General features: G+C 45.8%; 1 protein-coding gene across 1 annotated transcript in view; it reads right to left on the bottom strand.

The window, feature by feature from the left end:
* The window catches only part of FSCN2 (fascin actin-bundling protein 2, retinal), a 91,336-nt gene extending 75,052 nt beyond the window's left edge, over positions 1-16,284 (bottom strand). The window contains 3 exon segments of the mRNA XM_068263181.1: positions 14,674-15,208; positions 15,210-15,391; positions 15,394-16,284. Of these exon segments, the coding sequence (XP_068119282.1) occupies positions 14,674-15,208; positions 15,210-15,391; positions 15,394-15,499 (823 nt within the window). The 5' untranslated portion in view covers positions 15,500-16,284.
* Positions 16,285-16,714: the final 430 nt, after the last annotated feature.

Below are 16,714 nucleotides of genomic sequence, written 5' to 3'. Positions count from 1 at the left end.
CTGACTGCTCCTATCAAAACAGGACAAGTGGGAAAGAGGACATTACTACAGCAATTTATACTTCCAAATTTCTGGATATAAAACACAGTGGGGTTGATGCAATGAAGTGTGGTAATACTGCTGTGCTCAGACAACACATAGCAATATTACCATTACTACCAGCAACAGTATACCGCCAGTTACGCTACCCACAACCCCAGATCAAAAGAATCCAAGAACTTGACCACCCCCAGAGTCCAACTAAAATAAAACCTTTGGAGCCAGAGCTTTCTGTCATGCTGCCCCTACCCTGTGGAATGCCTTGCCAAACTTACTCAAGACAGCTCCAACCCTGGACACATTTAAATCAAATTTGAAAAGTCACCTGTTAGCCTGGCATTTATGATCACATAACTTTTCCCCCCTGTAACACATCACTATGTACTGATCTGAGACAAGCTTATGGGGTCCTACAGGAGAAAAGCGCTTTACAGATGTGTTGTTGTTGTAGTGTGACCTGCAGTACTCGGTACCGTATTGGCCCGTTCCTGTTACCCTAAACAGCGTAGAGAGACATGGGGCTGCTCGATGAGGTCATAGGATATCCTTTTGCCCTTCACATCTTAGATGAGTAATGATTACAATTAGTCACCCAGGTAAGGAGTGTGTGATGTGTCAGAAATACTACACAAAGATGAAACAAATTCTTGCCTACAAAGTCACAAATAGTCACCAATCAAACGAGCAGCTCTTCTCCAGAATGACAGATAATCGGGGAATAAAGCTGTCCAGTCAGTTTAAACTACTGGCTGACTTTCCAATAAATGAGGACTTGTAATGTCACATAATGGTACAGCAAATGCAATCAAGAACGTTTATAAAGTGATGGTATTTAAGGGCCGAGCCGAGGAAAAAACTGCACATATGAAATGCACGTACCAACTGCACATATGAAATGCATGGTACATCTGGTGTGAACATTGCTCTGCACATTTTTGGCTTATAAAGTTTCAAATAAATTTAATTCCCCAATGTCTAAACTGATACCCGATCCAATTCTCTGGACACCAGTAATCAATGGTAAAAAAAATGGCAGGAAATTAAGGAATGCTTTTACCAGGGTTCCTACTACGTTCAGCTGTGCTGCAGAGATACAAAAGTGAGGAAAGGCTTCAGGGGTTCTTCAACCAATAGTAGATGAAGACCCCAGAAAACAAATCTTGGGACTGCTTGGAAAGGATCCCACATACTATGCAGTTAGTGGCAAATCGGGCAATTGGGCATCAATCGTTACCAGTTCCCTGATATTCACTGTGTGATTTGTTCATGTTTGATTCACTGTGACCCTGCAGGCCATCATCTTTACTGCTGATAGACAAGACAAAAACACCACAACACCAACTGACATTCACTCCGCGGAATTAAAGCTGAACGTCTGCACCTCAACTTTATCTGAGTTGCTTCATTTAAAAAATCTTTGTGGTAATGTACAGAAGCAAAATTAGAAAAAAAAAGTTGTTTCTGTCAAAATATTTATGGACCAAACTGAATATATATATAAAAAATATTTGGCCCCCTTGAAGTTTTCCACATTTTGTCACATTACTGCCACAAACATGAATCAATTTTATTGGAATTCCACGTGAAAGACCAATACAAAGTGGTGTACACATGAGACGTGGAACGAAAATCATACATCATTCCAAACATTTTTTACAAATCCATAAAAAATGTTTGGAATCATGTATGATTTTCGTTCCACTTCTCACGTGTACACCACTTTGTATTGGTCTTTCACGTGGAATTCCAATAAAATTGATTCATGTTTGTGGCAGTAATTTGACAAAATGTGGAAAACTTCAAGGGGGCCGAATACTTTTGCAAACCACTGTATATATGCACAGAGAAAGATACGGCTTGCTTGGCAGTTGGACACAGCCGTTATTTCCCACAATGCAACAAGGTTCACAGACAGCAAACTGTCAGGACCATGGTCATGACATCACACTGTGGGATGGGTTTCACCACAATATCAGCCATACAGACTCCCCCCCCCCCAGCCCCCCCCCCCCCCCCCCCCGATGATCTATTCAAGACAGGGTAAGGGGGTTATCGGCTACTGATTGGGAAGAAGTTAAAACCTGGGTTAAAGTTGCCCACTGCTGCAACCCACATCCCCTCCACGCACTTCTGCCATATTGACATGGTTAATCTATATTTGATTGCTACTCTATATAAATTAATCTATGACAATTTCAATTAATTTAATCCATGGGGCCCTGCAGCAAAACTCTAATGGAGCCCCCCCCTCAAAAAAAAATGCTCACACCCCTTCTCTTCCTTTCCTTGGTGACCCTCACAACCTGGAGGCCCATCTCACAAGGGTCATAAAACAAGTGTGGTCATTGTGATATTCACACCCATAACAAGTGCAGCCACACAACACCTGACCTGAAGCATAGTTCTATGTATTGGGGGAAGGGAAGGTTGTTAGTTGTTACCCCCTACAGCTCTGGACTCAATGTTTACATTGAATTCATTATTTAATCTATTGAAAATGTCGACTGGTGTATGGGCAGCGGTAGACTTGCATTACAGCAGATGAGATTACTATGATTAGAATTAAGAGACTTTCATTTTATTGGGCATTTGGTTCAACTACTTCTGGAGTATGGGGAAAGGGTACGAATGCACCCCTATACTCATCACCGGGGGGAGGGGCGTTGGCAGATATCTGGGGTCCCCCTTATCAGAGACGCCACCATATGTTCCCTGCATAAAGACATGGACGAGGGTAACTTTCAGAGGGCGGGGGTATGCTCCCATTCTTGCAAGCTACTCCCAGGAGGTCAAGAAACATGTAGGTTAGTATAGTTCTGGTGGCATAGTCCCATGGTTCCAGGCTCAGCCTTCTTGGGCAATATCCAGACTGTATTGTGAATAAGGGGTTAAAACATTTTAGGAAGCCCGTACACGCTTACAATAATGGTTATAACAAATTTGGCAAAAAACTAGAATTGTTACATTTGTTGGAGAGAAGGAATGTCCGTTACATGTTTTGCCAGGTGGAAGAGACCAAGTGGAGATGGGGGTCCCTGCTGACCAGTAGAGATGGCCCAGCCTTGGAGAACTCATGGAGAAGCACATGATCAGTTGCAAGCAAAACTGCAAGCATAAGTGGAACAACTGCTCAGAACCAATCAGGTTTCAGTAGGTAAATGAACTGGATCCTGATTGGTTGCTTCAGGAATCTTGCATCACTTCCTCTCCAGCCTTCTTTGCATCAGTCTCTATAAATCACCCCCTGAACACTCAGAAGGAAAACATGCAGTAATTTTGCTTGGCCTCATACAGATAATACTTGGCCTCATACTAATAAATAGGCCGTCAGGAATTAAATGATCCAATTTGTTTTTTTGGGGGAAAAGCGTCTAGATTTCAAACCATTCATAACTTTTGGTTTTCTTTTTGCTTATGAAACTGATATTTATATTTCAGATGCTCAAATATTGAGAGGGATGAAGACTGCCACAGCTGGATAAGCCGTCCATAAATCTGCGGATCGCGCTGGCTTCCTGAACATGTTATGTCGGAAATACTGACACGCACGGCTGTTATAGTTGGCAACCACCGCGAGACGCTTTTCCAGCGACACTTGGCCAGCGGGAACGGTAAAATTCCATCAATTCTTGTCAACATTCCTGAATGGAAGAAAACAGGCCACGCCCTGAATCTCGAGTTCGCCAATGACGACACAGCAGATACCAGAGGAGTCACGCATTATTCCGAAGTGCTGGCGAGAAGGCCGACGTGAAGCAATACTCGAGACGCATTCATAACATGATGGATAAACTGACTTTCCTGCTTTCTACATTTCCTTTGCGGGAATACAGGCACTAATACAGCGGTTATAACACGCTTTACATGCATGGAAGCATCTGCCTTAAGGTGGCCATACATCAAGTGACTTGGCGGCCAATCCACCCTCTGATTCCATTATTACAATTGGATGAAGATCGGTGCCACCAAGTGCATGCCCGAGTGATGATGCAACCGATTTTGGGCCGAAATTGGGCGCACTAATAGTTGTACATGTTGCAAGAGGTCGGGCTGTCACAGTCAGTCGGGTGCACGGCGAGCGAAATATCTGGATGAGCAACGAACGCATTGCAACCCCTGGCACTATTCCCACAGTGTATAAATGTGTGTGCATTTATACATTACAGGTAGTCCCCGGTTAACGAACGAGATAGGGACTGTAGGTTCGTTCTTAACCTGAATCTGTTAAGTCGGAACATTGTGCCATCTCTGCCCCCTGTACCTCCTCTATACCACCTTGTGCCTCCAGTGTCCCCCTGTGTCACCTCTGCCCCCTGTACCTCCTCTATGCCTCCAGTGTCCCCCTCTGTGTCACCTCTGCCCTCTGTACCTGCTTATACAAGTTTAACTACCTGAGCGGTATGGACGAGCTTAGCTCGTCCATACCGCCGCAGGGGATCGCATGGCCCTGGGTGGGTTTTTTTTTTTACTAAAAATTGTTTTAGATCATGTAGCTAGCACTTGGCTAGCTACATGTGTCCCCCGATCGCCGCCGGCACCCTCTGATCCTCCCAATCGCCTTCCTTATACATACCTTCCCCCGGAACCAGCGATGGCACAGCCTCTCCAATAGCCTCCGGGCGTCGCTGTGGGGAGGATCGGGACTGCACGACGTCGATGACGTCAGACGTCATGTCCGATCATCGCCATAGCGACAACAGAAGCTGTTGCGGTTCTGCATCGGGGCCCTTGGGCTAGAGGGGCCCCACGCTCAACCACAGTATTAGCTCTTTATTGGTCCTGTTCTTGTAATAATCACTTCTATAGATGCTTGGCATAGTAGTAATAATTAAAACACTGATTCCCATTCCCTTCTTGCACCTCTGACACTGTGGTTGTCCTTAATTGGTTTTGGTGTGCCGTGTCAATTGTATAGCATGCATGGGGGGTCCCAATGCAAAACATGCACTGGGGCCCATAGCTCCTTAGCTACGCCACTGCTTGTGGCCACACTTCATAAGGGCAACCTGGGCAATTTCCCAGGGCCTTATGTCCAATGTCAAGCTGCCTACAATTTGAATTCTGGTGTAAACTATCTGCATCCATAGGCTGCTCACGGGGGGGGGGGGGGGGGGGGGGGACAGATGTTTTCTTACATAAATTGCTAGTACAATTTATAGGATTTATAGTTCCAACAATGACGGCTAGTTGTCCTACTCCAAGGCAGCCAAGCAGACCCACACCATTATCCTGCCACTGCTATGTCTCACAGATGGGCTACTCACACCATGATCCTGCCACCGCCATCTGTCACAGATGGGCTACTCACACCATGATCCTGCCACTGCCATATCTCACAGGCAGGCTACTAACACCATGGTCCTGCCACCTCCATGTCTCACAGATGGGCTACTCACACCATGATCCTGCCACCTCCATGTCTCACAGATGGGCTACTCACACCATGATCCTGCCACCGCCATGTGTCACAGATGGGCTACTAACACACCATTATCCTGCCACCGCCATGTGTCACAGATGGGCTACTCACACACCATTATCCTGCCACCGCCATGTGTCACAGATGGGCTACTCACACCATGATCCTGCCACTGCCATATCTCACAGGCAGGCTACTAACACCATGGTCCTGCCACCTCCATGTCTCACAGATAGGCTACTAACACCATGATCCTGCCACTGCCGTGTCTCACAGATGGGCTACTCACACCATGATCCTGCCACCGCCATGTGTCACAGATGGGCTACTCACACACCATTATCCTGCCACCGCCATGTGTCACAGATGGGCTACTCACACACCATTATCCTGCCACCGCCATGTGTCACAGATGGGCTACTCACACCATGATCCTGCCACTGCCATATCTCACAGGCAGGCTACTAACACCATGGTCCTGCCACCTCCATGTCTCACAGATAGGCTACTAACACCATGATCATGCCACTGCCGTGTCTCACAGATGGGCTACTCACACCATGATCCTGCCACCGCTGTCTCACAGGAAAAAAAACATCTATATCCAGGCACATCGCCTCTAGTTAGGACATTAAATAAGTTATTAAGGAAAGGGAGGTGCTGAAGGGGGTGTGGCCAGAACACAGCAAAAGTCTATTAACCCTTCGCACTCTCGCATGCAAATGTTCAAACAAATGCATTCACAGATTCACTCATCCAGGCACCACGGTTATCCCTACAGCTAAGTTAAAAGCCGGGGTATTAGTTCACAGAATAATGCATTCTTATGCTTAGTCACCTGTACTGCGCAGAAGTACCCAGGTAAACATAGGTGTCCTAACTCTGGCCCTGTAACATGCATAGTGCAGACATGCAAACATTCATTGCATCAAACCTATCAATGGATTAAGAGCACACATCTGAATTAAAACCCCTGTGGCTAGGGTCTAATTCAGTGCACTCCCTCCTTCCCCTGTATGTGTTTGTCAGCATGCACACAGCTTATGCTGGTGTGTGTGCATGGATACATTACGTTAGCTCCCTTGTGCGATTGGTAAGATGCGCCATCTGTCCCAGGAGAGGACGTCAGGATGTGTGCTCCTAATCCCTAGATAGGTTTGATGCAATGAATGTTTGCATGTCTGCACTATGCATGTTACAGGGCCAGAGTTAGGAAACCTATGTTTACCTGGGTACATCTGCGCAGTATAGGTGACTAAGCATAAGAATGCATTCTTCTGTGAACTAAGACCCCGGCTTTTAACTTAGCTGTAGGGATAACAGTGGTGCCTGGATGAGTGAATCTGTGAATAAATTTGTTTGAACATTTGCATGCGAGAGTGCGAAGGGTTAATAGACTTTCGCTATGTCTCACAGATGGGCTACTTACATCCTGATCCTGCCCCTGCTATGTCTCACAGATGGGCTACTCGCACCATGATCCTGCCACCGCCATGTCTCACAGATGGGCTACTCACACCATTATCCTGGCACCGCCATGTGTCACAGATGGGCTACTCACACCATTATCCTGCCACCGCTATGTCTCACAGATGGGCTACTCACACCATGATCCTGCCACCGCCATGTCTCACAGATGGGCTACTCACACCATTATCCTGCCACCGCTATGTCTCACAGATGGGCTACTCACACCATTATCCTGCCACTGCCATGTCTCACAGATGGGCTACTCACACCATGATCCTTCCACTGCCATGTCTCACAGATGGCCTTCTGCATAGCTAAACAGCCTAGGCTGTGACATCACTGGGAAGGTGGGGTTCCATACCAACATATAGCAATACATAGGAAGGAAGAGTTTCCGATGCTGAAACCAAGATAAATACCATAAAATGGGTATCCTTAATAATTTACTGCTTTGTAATATATATCACTATAGGGCCTCTTTAAAGCTAGCAAGTGCAGAGGCATGAATGGCAGAGGGGGTGGGAACTTTAGGGAATGGGATGGCATGTGGGTGGGTAAGGGTTGGATGGTCTGAGAAGAGGAATAGAGTGGCAGGTATAGTTGGCATGAAACATGAGAGCAGGGCACTGGGATAGTATCGAGGGTGGGGGGCGTTATTGTTTTTAGAGGCATCAACAGGCATCGTCAATAGGATTCAACAAATCAAGCCAGGCTGTTATCTGCATTGAGTTTGTATGTTCTCCCTATGGTTTGCATGGGTTCCTGCCCATACACTATTTTAGGACTAAGGGACTAAGACTTTGGTAGGGATTAGATTGGGAGCTCCTCTGAGGACAGTCAGTAATATGACTATGCAATCTGTAAAGTGCTGCAGAAGATGTCAGTGCTATATAAATACATAATGATAATATAGTGGGACATTAGACTATGACTATGGTAGGAATCTAATCCCTACCACAGTCATAGTCTAATGTGAGCTCCTCTAAGGACAGTCAGTGACATTACTATGTACTCTGTAAAGTGCTGCAGAAGATGTCAGTGCTATATAAATACACAATAATAATAATATGGTAGGACATTAGACTAGGACTATGGTAGGATTAGATTGTGAGCTCCTCTAAGGACAGTCAGTGACATGACTATGTACTCTGTATTTATATAGCACTGACATATTCTGCAGCACTGTACAGAGTACATAGTCATGTCACTGACTGTCCTTAGAGGAGCTCACAATCTAATCCTACCATAGTCCTAGTCTAATGTACCATATTATTATTATTATGTATTTATATAGCACTGACATATTCTGCAGCACTGTACATAATAATAATATTATGGTAGGGCATTAGACTATGAAGGGGATTAGAGTGTGAGCTCCTCTAAAGGACAGTCAGTGACATGACTATGTACCGTACTCTGTACAGTGCTGCAGAAGAGGTCTACAGAGGACATCCAGTAGCCTTCAGATGACAACCAGTAAAACAGTCGCCCCTACCCTGGGCATAAGAATGTACGTGGCTGGCTGTTACAGAAGTGCAGGAGTCTGAAGAACCATTATTATTACATGGACGGTTGTGAAGAACAGCGAGAGAAGAGCTCAGTGAATAATTGATGGTGTGGCTGCAAAGCGGCTCACTCTGTATCACTAAGAGCTGCTCTACACACACAATAAGAGCTGCCAAACACAGAGCCCAGTGAGAAGGTTTCTAAGAACATTCTACAGGTTTAAAGTCACAGTTCAGCCACAGCTGCTCTAAGCATTGAATGGAACACATTCTAAATGACTTGTGCATTAAAAAAAAGGAATATACCTAATACACCAGTGACCTACAGGTGCCTGTTCGCTCCCACAGACAGTCTGAAACACTCCCTCTTTAGTCACATGGGCATGCACGGAAGTCTGAAACACTCCCTCTTTAGTCACATGGGCATGCACGGAGGTCTGAAACACTCCCTCTGTAGTCACATGGGCATGCACGGAGGTCTGAAACACTCCCTCTTTAGTCACATGGGCCTGCATGGAGGTCTGAAACACTCCGTCTTTAGTCACATGGGCCTGCATGGAGGTCTGAAACACTCCGTCTTTAGTCACATGGGCCTGCATGGAGGTCTGAAACACTCCCTCTTTGTTCACATGGGCATGCACGGAGGTCTGAAACACTCCCTCTTTGTTCACATGGGCATGCACGGAGGTCTGAAACACTCCCTCTTTAGTCACATGGGCCTGCACGGAGGTCTGAAACACTCCCTCTTTAGTCACATGGGCATGCACGGAGGTCTGAAACACTCCCTCTTTAGTCACATGGGCCTGCATGGAGGTCTGAAACACTCCGTCTTTAGTCACATGGGCCTGCATGGAGGTCTGAAACCCTCCGTCTTTAGTCACATGGGCCTGCATGGAGGTCTGAAACACTCCCTCTTTGTTCACATGGGCATGCACGGAGGTCTGAAACACTCCCTCTTTGTTCACATGGGCCTGCATGGAGGTCTGAAACACTCCCTCTTTGTTCACATGGGCATGCACGGAGGTCTGAAACACTCCCTCTTTGTTCACATGGGCATGCACGGAGGTCTGAAACACTCCCTCTTTGTTCACATGGGCATGCACGGAGGTCTGAAACACTCCCTCTTTGTTCACATGGGCATGCACGAAGGTCTGAAACACTCCCTCTTTGTTCACATGGGCATGCACGAAGGTCTGAAACACTCCCTCTTTAGTCACATGGGCCTGCATGGAGGTCTGAAACACTCCCTCTTTAGTCACATGGGCATGCACGGAGGTCTGAAACACTCCCTCTTTAGTCACATGGGCTTGCACAGAGGTCTGAAACACTCCCTCTTTAGTCACATGGGCCTGCACGAAGGTCTGAAACACTCCCTCTTTAGTCACATGGGCCTGCATGGAGGTCTGAAACACTCCCTCTTTGTTCACATGGGCATGCACGGAGGTCTGAAACACTCCCTCTTTGTTCACATGGGCATGCACGAAGGTCTGAAACACTCCCTCTTTAGTCACATGGGCCTGCATGGAGGTCTGAAACACTCCCTCTTTAGTCACATGGGCATGCACGGAGGTCTGAAACACTCCCTCTTTAGTCACATGGGCATGCACGAAGGTCTGAAACACTCCCTCTTTAGTCACATGGGCCTGCATGGAGGTCTGAAACACTCCCTCTTTGTTCACATGGGCATGCACGGAGGTCTGAAACACTCCCTCTTTGTTCACATGGGCTTGCATGGAGGTCTGAAACACTCCCTCTTTAGTCACATGGGCCTGCATGGAGGTCTGAAACACTCCCTCTTTAGTCACATGGGCCTGCACAGAGGTCTGAAACACTCCCTCTTTAGTCACATGGGCATGCACGAAGGTCTGAAACACTCACTCTTTAGTCACATGGGCATGCACGGAGGTCTGAAACACTCCCTCTTTAGTCACATGGGCATGCACGGAGGTCTGAAACACTCCCTCTTTAGTCACATGGGCATGCACAGAGGTCTAAACAACAAACAAACAAAAAACACCACTCCCTCTAGTCACATTGGCATACAGGGAGGACAGCGATTGCTCTATCAGCTGAAACCACGCCTTCCTGCTAGCCGACAGCCTATAATGGCTGTTAGTCCTCTAGGAGGAAGGAGTTGTTTCAGAATGGCTGAAAGGGTTTGGGGACAAAAACTCAATGAGACACCAATCATTTGGAGTTGATGCAAATGTATCTTAATTGTATGCAGCTTACAAATGGTCTGATCAAAATCATCGGATTCGTTCCATTCCAAGCTGCCTAAATGTACTTAAAAATTTGCATCTTGCAAAATAAATTAGCACCTCACTGACGATCTGTAGTGAGCAGGCAGGAGAAGGATAGGGGGATCTATAAGGGATCATAACAATGATCGTCAATTTTTATTCTCACAAAACTGCTGTTTTTGTTTCTTTGCAAAACTTTTTATACATCATTCGGAATAATGTTATATTAAATGCGAACAGAAAAAATAAATATGCCCTGTGTGAAAACTAAAGTGATCTAAGCCTTGTATACACATGCAAGTCTGATTTCACCACTTCCATTTAGTATGAGAGCTTAAAGTGAACCAGAGATGAAGCACCCTCATGTATTTTACCATATATATCAGTGGGAACAATAGAGAAAACATCTACCCTGCTCTCTGTTTCATTCTTCACTGCTCAGCCTGCTTGTTAACAGACCTGATAAAATCCCAGACTGAGCATTCAGTCTGGCTTTGCTCAGGAATCATTATAGCCAAGTCATTATAGCAGAGCCAGAAGGGGACAGGCTTGGGCTTGAAAAGACATCAGAGAAGACAGACTCCTTTATAACGATTCCGGAGCAAAGCCAGACTGAATGCTCAGTCGGGGATTTTATCAGGGCTGCTGACAAGCAGGCTGAGCAGTGAAGAATGAAACCGAGCAGGGTAGGTGTTTTCTCTAATGTTCCCACTGATATATATGGTAAAATACATGAGGGCGCTTTGTCTCTGGTTCACTTTACTCAATCTATTCACTGTATACTGTGGGCCCAATCCAAATCATTTTTTTTACCCACATTTCTTACTAGGAGATCATTTTTCATCTTCTGATTGTTAATTTCAGAGAGCTGAAAAGTTGTTATAAAGTACCAAAAAGTAGGTGGGAAAGCGCTGTTAGAATTATTCCGAGTATTCTCTTGCTTGCTGGTGGCTTACAATGCATTTTATAAGTAGCGAAAATATCATCTAGAAAAAAACTTGATCGGGCCCAATATCGGTTTGCCCTCATATTACATGGAGGTGGGCAAAATTGGCAAATCAGTGGCCAATCAAAAATGTTTGTACCACAAGTCGATCCCGTTGTTCGCACCACTCCCCCCGCCTGTTGCGTAACGTCACGCATGCTCCACTCCGCGTCCCACCGTCACCCCCCGCATAGCAACACAGCGCGTCATCAGCTACACAACTGAGTGTGTGCAGCCCAGCGATGCACTCCGCGTCCCACCGTCACCCTCTGCATAGCAACACAGCGCGTCGTCAGCTACACAGCAGCCCAGCGCTGTCACCCACGGGCATCAGACCCTGATTCCCCAACAAGTACAGAGTGCATACGTGGCCTAAGAGTAGCAAATTCACATCTTCATAACCCATTAACTGTTGCCCGGGTATGTATTTGGCTGGTGTTGGCTCCGCCCACTTTTAACCCTAACACACAATTACTCTATGATCTAGTTTGTGAGCTTTGCGGTCTTTGGCATCAATAATTTGCATTGAAATGAAACAAATCTGGTTGGCTGTTTGTGGCTCCACCCCTTTTTTCTGAATTTGAATCCCAGTCACCCAATGACCAACTGTACCAGGTTTGAGGCTTGTGCCATTAAGAATGCAAGACTGGCAGCAATTCCTTGAAAATCAATAGGTGAATTTTGATTGGCTTTTGTAGGCTCCACCCACTTTTCTAAATATGAACTAGTCACCCAGTGACCAACTGTGCAATGTTTGAGAACCCTGCCATTAACAGTGTAAGAATGGCTGCAGTGTACATTTTCTCAATGAAATTTGTATTGGTTTCTGCCCACTTTTTGGTTATGGGGATAAAAAGTATCCTATATGTTACTCCAGGTAATGTAGTGGCTGGATAGAGTACTGGATAAGGGCTCTGCCTTTGACATGGGAGACCAGGGTTCGAATCCTGGCTAGGTCAAGTACCTATTCAGTAAGGAGTTCAAGGCAAGACTCCCTAACACTGCAGGGTGGCCTCTTGAGCGCGTCCCAGTGGCTGCAGCTCTTGAGCGCTTTGAGTCCGACAGGAGAAAAGCGCTATATAAATGTTCGGATTATTATTATTATTATTATTATTACTACTATGTGTGTGACAGATTTCATTCAAATCCGTTCAGCCATTGTTGCGTGATAGAGTAACAAACATCCAACCTTTCGCATTTATAATATTAGTGAGATAATTGGACAGGGAGTACAGCAGAGATCGTCAAGAAGATGCAACTTTTTTTTCAGGGTTGATGCCAATCGAGTTGCAGTTTGTATGCAACTTGACATTGAACCAAACAGAATTCTGATGATTTGTACCATTTCAATACTCAATTTCAGCCTACAAACTGCAAGAAAATTTGCATCACCTTCTCGCTGGTCATCTCTAGACTAATAGCTCTTGAATAATTATCTGGGCCCAATGAGAGGTGGTTACCTTCAGAAATTTGTGGGCCCCATACCGGGCAAACTTACTGGGCCCCCCCCTCACTCACTCTGCCTCCCACTCGCCCTCCCCCCCCCCCCCCCCCAAAAAAAAAAGTTTTCCCCGTAAAAGAAACATGATATCAGTGCTATATACATACATAATAATAATAATAATAATAATAATAATAATAATATGGTAGGATGTTAGGCTATGACTATGACAGTATTACATTGTGAGCTCCTCTGAGGACAGTCAGTGTGACAATGACCATTTGAGTACCTCAGCATGGAATTCCTGAACTTTGTAGCTGCTTTTCCTGCTCAGAGCATACTGCTGGGGCCTGGAAACAGTTAAATGTATGTTACTCAGCAGGGAGGGGGATGGGGCCCCTCACAGGGCTGCTAGTTGTGATGCCCTGACAGCGGCTCTGGTGGTCTCCATGGCTTACTGCTATGGGAGAGGTCTAGACACAAATATAATGCCTGTTACACACCATGCAATTTCCAATCGGATAAACAGGTCTAATCCATCATTTCTCACAGGTCCTATCGTTTTTTCTGATCGATTTTCCAATCACTTCTATACAAAATCGATCATAAAAATGATCGACCAGTCTATCTGATGGGAAATTGCATGGTGTGTACCAGGCATAAAACCATTCTTGCTGAATGTAGATACCAACATTTTCAAGGACAACAAGAAACCTCTAAATAATTGTCGTGTGGTAACAAATGGCATTTCAAAATCCTGTACTATTCTAATGTTTCAAAACCGATTACTAATGTTATAGTCAATGTTATCTCGTAATGGTTTCTAAAAGGTGTATACACACATGCAATTTTGATTGGTCAATCACTTGCCAATTGTATTACTTCTGTGTAGTGCGAGAGACTACAGATTTTGAATACTATGAACAGATTGTGTAGGTTAGCTCTCATGCTACATGGGAGTGGTAAAAATGGGCAATCATTGGGCAATCAAAATTGGATGTGTGTACCAGGCCTAAATCACAAACTAGAACAAGTATGCAGAACAAGGTGATGTGGCTGCCTGCATGTTCGACAGGATCGACTACTGAAGCCAAAGAATCAGCAGGTGTGCCAGAAAACTGGCATTTCTTTCTTAAAGGGAACCCGAGGTGAGGGGGACATGGAGGCCGACATATTTATTTCCTTTTAAATAATGCACAATGCCTGGCTGTCCTGCTGATCCTCTGCCTCTAATATGTTTAGCCATAGACCCTGTACAAGCATGCAGATCAGGTGCTCTGAACGAAGTCTGACTAGATGAGCTGCATGCTTGTTTCAGATGTGTGATTTAGACCATACTGACCAGAAAGATCAGCAGGGCTGCCAGGCAACTGGTATTGTTCAAAAGGAAATAAATATGGCAGCCTCCATAGGTCTCACACCTCGACTTCCTTTTTAAAAAAAGGAATAAAGAAGGTGGTCTCCAAATCCTGCTCATTTTAAGATTCCTCAAATAATACTATGGTCTACCCCTGGCTGGTCAAGTGCACACTCCAGCTCTCTTAGGCAACCAGCCATTGCTTTAAATTTACCTTGCTTGATAGATATATATCTTTTGTTGGAAGCCATGAAGACAACTTGAGGGTGGCTTTCCTCAAGATCAAAAAGTTCATCTTTGCCAGGCTTGGAACTCCGCCCAGATTTCAGAGTACCCGTAGGCCCCATTGGAGTCAAGTACTTTCCAGTGCAGTCTTTGAAGGCCAGTTTTCCAGCCTTGAACTCAAGAGTGTAGGCAGTGCCATTCTCAGGATCCTTAACCAGCTTCCCGTCATTTCGCAAGTAGCGGCTATCACAAGTCTTCAAGCAGTACTTTTTGTCCTGGTAGACCAGGGTGATTAGTGAATGGACACCCCATGGTATATTGCTATCGGTGGAAATCTCATCCTCTTGAGGACTCAAGTGGGCATACCTCCTCCTGCTGACACTAAGGAGGTTAGCTTGGGGATGGATGGCCAAATGCACAGCCCACAACTCGGTCTCTGTGATGGTCTGAGCAAAACAGGACAGCTTATCTCCTGAGCCGCCAAAGAACCGCTTGTGTAGATCAGACTGCAGAGCCCACCTCCCCGTCAGACTGGGCAGAGATGATAAAACGACTATCTCCCTCGGGTTTCTCAGCCTCGCAGGAAACATTGCCATCTTTGTCAGCCGACAGGTACCGGCTGAGGTGGTGGCTTTTCAGGTAGACCACCATGGCGTCCAACTCATCCTGTTCCAAAGTCCAGATCTGCTTCTTCTTGAGGCTGGAGCTGAGGCGTAGACTTTGAAGCCAAATGCCTCGGCTGTCAGATACCTGTTATCGCTGTTGATCAAGCCAAACTGGATCTTTAAGATTTGGTGTATCCCATTGGTTGGCATTTTTTTCTTTTCCTTCGGCTCGCTGAAATAACTCTCCAGCAGGTCAGCAAGCGAAAGTGTCTCGTGTTACCAGCAGGCAGAGCGTCTGAACGCCACTAAGGGTAGGCACCTCGTCAGCAGCCCTGGGAGATCTGGATTAAAATGAATGAACTGAAAAGCACCTCAACTTAACACCCAATGACGTGCTCTTGATCCTGCTCCAGTTGCCTCCACTATGGGCAGTGTCGGCAGGCTTGGTATAATCTGCACGTTGACATGCCGCCCCTCACCTCTCCCTCCCAGACTGGCTGCAGAGCTTCCGATTCACATATTAAGCCCGGGACACAGACTGCTCAGCCAAGAGGTAGCTGCAGCCTGTTTAATTGGCCGCATCTAGGATTACAAAAGCTCGGTCGCTGGTTTTCAATGAACCGCGAGCCGGCAAGTAACCAATAGCCGGGGCTATTGCCTGAGCCACAAAGAGGCTGTATGCCGGCAGACAATGCTGCTTTTGTCAGGTCGCTTCTCAAATATTCAACTCAACTGACTGAGCACTTTCTCCTCGATGATTTCCGAGCTCTTTAATTCCTTTCGGCTGAAAGGAAAATCTGCCTAATAACGTGGAGGCATGGATCGGGCCAATAAAAATGAAGAGATAAGAAAATGTCACTATGGACTGCTCTCACCTCGGTGTCCTTCCTCAAAGTAAACGCTTACAGGTGCAGACGAACAAACAAAAAAAATGCCCGTCAGGTAACTGTATCCTCCCCCTCCCTCCTTGTCGGTCAACTTCGTCTGTATCTTTTTGCTTTTTACACCTGTCTACAATTACCCGATTCCTCTCGGCCCTCCTGTAGGTCACCTCCTGGTTTCCCGTTCTGTAGCCCTGGGCATAATCTTCTTACCAATTATCCTGATATATATTTGTTTTTCTTAAAGTTTAATCCGTTTAGGCTTCCTATGGCTCCCTACTGTGCATTCTATCCATCTGTTCAGATCCCCTTCAAATAGCGCAGGCAGCACGGGCAGAACGTACCGGCCTCGAGGATAAAGCTGCACATGGCTGCCTGAGCTTAAAGCAAACCTGAAGCGATAATAAACTTATGAGATGATAAATTGTATGTGTAGTACAGCTAAGAAATAGCACAATAGTAGCAAAGAAGACAGTGTCATATTGTTCTCCAGTACATGAAGAGTTAAACTTCAGTAGGTTAGCCATGCAAAAGAGCTTCTCTG

This window comes from Hyperolius riggenbachi, chromosome 12, assembly GCF_040937935.1.
Source record: "Hyperolius riggenbachi isolate aHypRig1 chromosome 12, aHypRig1.pri, whole genome shotgun sequence".
Taxonomy (NCBI): domain Eukaryota; kingdom Metazoa; phylum Chordata; class Amphibia; order Anura; family Hyperoliidae; genus Hyperolius; species Hyperolius riggenbachi.
Note: the sequence above shows the minus strand (reverse complement) of the source record. Positions and strands in the feature narration are given on the sequence as shown.